The 6676-nt window shown below is 45.8% G+C and overlaps 1 protein-coding gene across 4 annotated transcripts in view; it reads left to right on the forward strand.

Annotated features, from left to right (window-relative positions):
* POMT2 (protein O-mannosyltransferase 2) overlaps positions 1 to 6676 on the forward strand; it is a 52242-nt gene that overhangs the window by 33060 nt on the left and 12506 nt on the right. For 3 of the 4 annotated variants that reach the window (XM_081173045.1, XM_081173049.1, XM_081173048.1), the window contains one exon: positions 1912 to 2111. The exons of the other annotated variant lie outside the window; for it this stretch is intronic. In XM_081173045.1, the coding sequence (XP_081029171.1) occupies positions 1912 to 1966 (55 nt within the window). In that variant the 3' untranslated portion in view covers positions 1967 to 2111. Of the gene's footprint in view, positions 1 to 1911; positions 2112 to 6676 lie in introns of those variants that run through there. 4 annotated transcript variants of the gene reach the window in all.

The raw sequence follows: 6676 nt of genomic DNA on the forward strand, positions 1-6676 counted from the left end.
TAAAATGCAGGTGCGTGCAAATTGAGACCCTTGCTGTAGAACAGCAAGTTCAAAACAAGAATAACACTGATATAATGAGGTAATCTGACTGTTGTGCATCCAGCTGAGGAACCAAGCTGAGAGCTTGGAATAGTTGGCAGAGTAATATTCCATATGTCAGAGCAATAAAGAGGGCTATTGCAATATAGGCTTATAGTGAGAAACTTCATTATAGATTATTTAATTACTCACTCCAGAGGGAAAGTGATAGGATCATTTTAAAAAATACATTGTATATTGGCAAACTCAGTGATGGCTCTTCTTTGTTCTACCCCCACACACTTGCCCTTTTCGTTAATGGTAAAACCACTGGTATGATTGCCTAGAAAATCTGCTTTTCAGTGCCAGTGAATATATGCTTATTATTGAATGGGGTAGGCTAGCAATTCAGAAACAGTGCCGCTAATGTTACCTTAACCAGCTGGTTTGTTAAATAGCCATCTTCTAAAGCTTGAATGGCTTTTAGAATCTAATGGCTTGTGTGAAATAAATCAAGATTCATCCAAATTCTGAATGAGCATGTCCAAATACCACAGGAAGTTGGAAGTAATCAGCTCTCTTGTTTGACATTTTCCACAAGGATGCCAATAGTGTCAATTTAGCAAGGTGCTGAATGCTTTTCCTCTCGTTTCCCTCTACTTCTTGTTGAGTTGGTGGAGGAATTCAGGTGAGATGGAAAGGAATAATATAAAGATGTTCATTATGCTACAATGATGAGTTGGAGTAAGCTGAAGGCGCAGAAATGTCTAGTGCAAGCCAATAGAAGGCAGGCAATAGCATCTGACTTGGAGCTAGCTAGCTAGTTTATTTATTTGTTTAAGACCTTTTTATGCATCCCTTCATATTGGATTTCAGGACAGTGAACAGCATAGAGCAGATCCAGAGGGGGAAAACAAAAAGAGGAGACAAAACATTAGTGCATACTAACACTTGCTTGATTAAATTTATAAAATATGTCAGTATGCCTAACTAATAAAAAAAATGTGTTTGCTTGGAGCTAAATGACAGCATCATTGAAGCCAGGCAAACTTATTTGGGGGTCCTACTACTGTGAGAGCCTTTGTTTTTGCACCTCTTGGAGGACGTATATGGAGATGGACTTTGGCAGATGCTATTTAATCCCAGGCAGGTTGATATGGGAGTAGATGCTCCTTCGGGTACTTGGGTTCCAAGCCATTTAGAGCTTTAAAGGTAAGAACCAGCCCCTTGAATTAAGCCTGGAAGTGAACAGGCTGCCAATTAAACTTTCTAAATCGGTGTAGTTTGGGTGGACCAGGTTTGGGTGGGCAGACACAATTTTGGTAGCTGTGTTCTGTACTAACTGAAACTTCTGAACCGTCCTCAAGGACAGCTGTGTGTAATTCATTAAGGAAATGGATACATGATTACACGAGACTCTGTGTCTAAGAGTGGTTGCAGCTGGCAAACCAGCAGTAGCTGATAAAAGGGACTCCATGGTAGCAGGCAACCATCATTTTTACAGCATTATTGGACTTTGCTAAAATAGAGACATACAGCTGCGTGTCATCGGCATACTGGCTGAACTTAACTCTTACATCCTGGAATAAGCTCACCCAGTAGTTTCATATAGTCATTCAAACGCGGGGATAGGAACACTATGGGATCCCTTTGCAGAAGGGGTTGAGAAGAACCACCCCAATGCCACTTCCCAGAGCCCCATTTGCAGTAGGAAGGGAACTGCTGAGCCTTCCATTCCCAACTCACAGAGCTGGTGCAGAAGGATGTCAGGGCTGAAGCTATCAAAAGCTGTGAAGAGATCAAGGAGGGTCAACAGGATTGTGCTCCCGCTGTCTCTCATCAGAAGTTAGCCACTGGCAAAAAAATTGATCCATTTTTGTTTTTCCTTACCAGACAGGAATTCACAGCAGTACCCGGAAGAAAGACAAGAATGGTCTTCAGATACTAAACGGCAAGGAGCGTCCATCCCATTTTTGTTCCTTTCTGCTACAGGAATTGAGCTGTTAAGGCCTTCCTGGGCCAACACAGTTAGGTCTTTTCCTCCTCTTAAAAAAACCACAGGCTACACCAGGCATAGGCAGACTCGGCCTTCCAGATGTTTTGGGACTACAGTTCCCATCATCCCTGACCACTGGTCCTGTTAGCTAGAGATCATGGGAGTTGTAGTCCCAAAACATCTGGAGGGCCGAGTTTGCCTATGCCTTGGCTACTCTAAAGGTTTCTTATTAAAGCTAAGCATATTAAGGAACCTTTGATTTTTTCCATTGAAATCAATGGGATGTTAATGCACTTAACACTGGCCAGATTGTGCCCAGTGTATATCAGTTTCAAGGTATAAGATACCCAAGGCACACTTTGGTCAGAGATGTTACAGTATCAGGAAAATTAAAGTCTGCTCTGCTGACTGCATTTTCTTCTTACATAGTTGATGAACAGGGTCTTTAAATCAAATAGAATGAAGGTAAGTAATGAAATGGTTGAAATATGCAAAGTGTTTGGGTACCGGACAAATGTTTTCATGTTGGTCCATCCTACTGATGCCTGGGATGAAACCCATAGAGTTCTTCATTTGATTCCCTTGGCTGAGTCATGCAGTGCTGCCCTTTTGACTTTCATTTTGTAAAGTAGTCCCTAGCTGCCAGGGCAGAAGGGGAAGAAATGGAGGCAGTGAGAGATTTTACTTTCTTGGGCTCCATGATCACTGCAGATGGTTACAGCAGTCACGAAATTAAAAGACGCCTGCTCCTTGGGAGAAAGGCGATGGCAAACCTAGACAACATCTTAAAAAGCAGAGACATCACCTTGCCAACAAAGGTCCGTATAGTAAAAGCCATGGTTTTCCCAGTAGTGATGTATGGAAGTGAGAGCTGGACCATAAAGAAGGCTCATCGCCGAAGAATTGATGCTTTTGAACTGTGGTGCTGGAGGAGTCTCTTGAGAGTCCCATGGACTGCAAAAAGATCAAACGTATCCATTCTTAAGGAAATCAGCCCTGAGTGCTCACTGGAAGAACAGATTGTGAAGCTGAGGCTCCAATACTTTGGCCACCTCATGAGAAGAGAAGACTCCCTGGAAAAGACCCTGATGTTGGGAAAGATTGAGGGCACAAGAAGAAGAAGAAGGGGACGACGAGATGGTTGGACAGCGTTCTCGAAGCTACAAACATGAGTCTGACCAAACTGCGGGAGGCAGTGGAAGACAGGAGTGCCTGGAGTGCTCTGGTCCATGGGGTCACGAAGAGTCGGACATGACTAAACGACTAAACAACAACAACAGCTGCCAGGGCATTAGGAGACATTTAGGTTCACACTCCGTTCAGTGCAAAGGAAAGTCTTAACATGGCCTGGTTTTTTTTAATGGCAATGTTCTTGCATGGCTCAGATCCTTTGAGGTCATTATTGCTGCCCCACTGGTTTCCCCTGTAGCTTGATGGCAAGAGGAAAACGGTCCATTTGTAGCCCTTATCATTTATGTAAAATATTGTTAACCTCAACAAGCCTTTCTGCTGCTTGTTATGCAATCACATTTGAGAGTAGCTTTGCTATATTGTGGCCTGCAGGGGATGAGCAGGAGAAGTTCTGTGAGCTCCTTTTTTCTTAGCCTGAGAGTGATATGGAGAAAGAACTGTCGTGTTGTCTCATTCCTATCGCTAGGGAAGAGAGGGTGGGGGACCCAGCCTATGAAACTGGCATAAAGATGAGCAAAGAGACTAGGGGAGCTTGATCAGAACCGCATTATTCATGAAGATATTCAGAAGTTGAATTTTTGAAATGGAAAGCAGTCTGGAGGGGGGTTGTTTTAATTACTCCAAAGTGCAATTGCAAAGATGGGAACCAGAAATCATCATGGTGCAATGAGGTCTCAAGCCGGAGCTTTGAGCAGGATAGAAGCTACTTAGTGCAGAAGCAAAGCATAGAACAGCCTTCCCCAACCTAGTGCCCTTGAGATGTTTTGGACTGCAGCCCCAGCATGCATGGCTAATAGTCAGGGATGAAGGGAATTGTTTTCGTTGTTGGCATCCATCTGTCTTGAGAGACAATGGAGTGCGCCTCTGGGGGTGAAGTCAAACGGCTGCAGTGTGTATGGAGCTCCTGGGCTGCTCAGATGACAAAATCCCACCCTTGGCCTCAATGATGTGGTCCAACAAAATCTGGAAGGCATCAGATTAGGAAGGCTCATGTAGAGGTAGACTTGTCCGTAGTCATAGTGACAAGAACACAATTTATAAGTGGTTTCTTGTTCTCAGCCTGTCTGCAACAGCACCCTGCTGTAGCAATTTGCGAGGCACTTTAGGGACAAATGGCTCAGTTTTGGACAGAGTTGAATTACAGTTAGAGCAAGTCCATTGGCTAGGAATGCCTATTTCCAGCTACAGCTGGTTCACCACCTACAGCCCCTTTTGAACAGGGATAACTTGGCCATGGTACTCCATGCTTTGGTAACTTACAGATTGGGATATTTCAAGGTGTTCTACATGAGGTGCCCTTGCAGACAGTTTGGAAACTTCAGCTGGTTCAAAAAGCAGTGGCCAGATTACTGGCCATAACCAGGGCTGGCCCACCCACAAGGCCAGGTGAGGCAACCTGAGCCTACGATAAAAGGGTTTCCAGCATTACACTCCCAAGGGGGTCTTTCTTTTCCCATAGATGCAACCTAGGATCCAAACAGATATGAGTCATTGTGCCCGGCCTCCTTTCTGCTCCCCTGTCACATAACTCCTCCCCAAGCTTCTAACTCGCAGCACTGCACTCATTTTGAAAGGCCCCACTCATTTTGCCGTCTCACACAGTGTTCCCTTTGATGCTTTGTATCCTCCTAATGGCTCAACCTAAAGTTGTCACCTTACACAGAAGCCAGCTTGGCTGAATTGGCCCTTAAAACATGCTGATTCCACAGGATTAGCATTGTCCAGCACACAGGTTAGTGCAGCTCTGGCCTAATGCTCATGAGCCTATTACACGGGTTCTGGGTTATTTCTCAGTTGCAATACTCCAAACATTGATTAAGTTCTAAGACCTATTAGACCCAGGAATTTAGGGTGTCTAGCACATAGCGGCCAACTTACAGATTTGAAAATAAGGGACCAGCAGCCAAAATAAGGGATTTTAGTCAGCCGAAATACGAAGTTAAAAGGGGCCAGGTAATTTGGGAGAGCAACGCCGGTTTTTAGCCCTTCGTTTCCAGAGGTTGCTGCTCAAGAAACTAGCTGATGAAACACTGCAATTAAATAACTACAAGGAGCAACCACTTTTTGCGCAAAACGAAGTCCAAGCTATGAAGATGCTGCTGCAGTTCTGTATCTTTTCTCTCGTGCTCCATCTGCAGCTCTCAGTTCCATCAGGCGGGGCGGGAGGAGGGGGGGGGGAATAGCACCCGAAGTAAACCCGCAGATCAGACCATCTATGCTAGTCTACCACTACAAATCTATGGGAGAAGCGCTTGCGGTCCTTCCTCCGCTTTCCCCCTCAATGGTTAGCCCTTGGAACACCTGCCTGTGCCTCTGCCTCTGCCTCTGCCTCCGCCTCCTCCTCCTCTCTCTGAACTGCTTTCTCTATGGTTTCCATCACTCTCCTCTCAAGGCTCCTCAGCAATTCATAGGCCGTGCCAGGCTGCCCCTTCTCACCCGGGTCCTTCGGCGGCGCAGCCGCAGTATGGCCTAACGGGAGCGGCGGCGGCAACGGGCAGAGGGGAGGGCCCAGGCAGAGAAGCTCAATTCGGCGGCTGTGAGGAGGATGACGGCAGAAGGGCCCGAGGCTCCCGCCAGTCCCGGCGGGAAGGGGCTCCCGGGGGCCGAGGCTGGTGAGAGGAGGCCGGAGGGGGGCGGGCTGGGCAGCCAAGCAACACAGTTGGAGCCTCCTCCCTGGCCGGCAGGGAGGGAGGGAGAGGAGCTGCTTCCTTTGAAACCCGGGAAATTTAAGGGATATCATCAATAAGGGACAGCAGTGGGACACGGCGCTGGGATAAGGGAGTTTCCCACCAAATAAGGGACGGTTGACAGCTATGGTCTAAGCACCCACCAACTCCTAACAGTATGCTAAACCACAACATTCTGATTGAAATGTTCATTGTTGAAATGTTGAATACTTACCTCTACAGTTTTCTTACATGTGTCTAAAGCTAGCGAGAGATGTTCTTTTTAGGACGCCATCCTATGCTTGTTTACTGCTAAATCCCACTATTAATTCTACTTGCCAGGTAAGTATGCATAGGACTGCAGCCAAGCAGAGTAATCTGAATTAAGTTTGCTTGAAATTAAGCCCCTCTTGGTTCAGTTATGTTTACATTCTTGTGAGTGGATTTAGGAATGCAGCCTTACAGTACAATCTTGTGCTAGGAGTAAGCTCCATTGAATTAGATTGGCACTTACTTCCAAGCAAATATACATAGGCTTATGCTGTTACATAAGAGTGTGCTGTAGTGAGCTTAACTTTCCCCAGATTGTGGCATGTGGACTGAGCCTTACAATAGAAAGCAGGTGTGGGATTCTACCAGTAACCAGGTTACCACTACAGGTGTTAATCCAAACAGCCTAGCTTCGCCAAACTGTAATGAATGAACAATACATGTCTAGAAGTATCTGATACCATGACTTGGCATCAGCTTTGGAGGCTGGGAGTCTAGTGTTCTGTAGCAGGAGAAAGTCCAGTGTATCAAAATC

This window comes from Podarcis bocagei, assembly GCF_964188305.1.
Source record: "Podarcis bocagei genome assembly, chromosome: 1".
Lineage (NCBI taxonomy): Eukaryota > Metazoa > Chordata > Lepidosauria > Squamata > Lacertidae > Podarcis > Podarcis bocagei.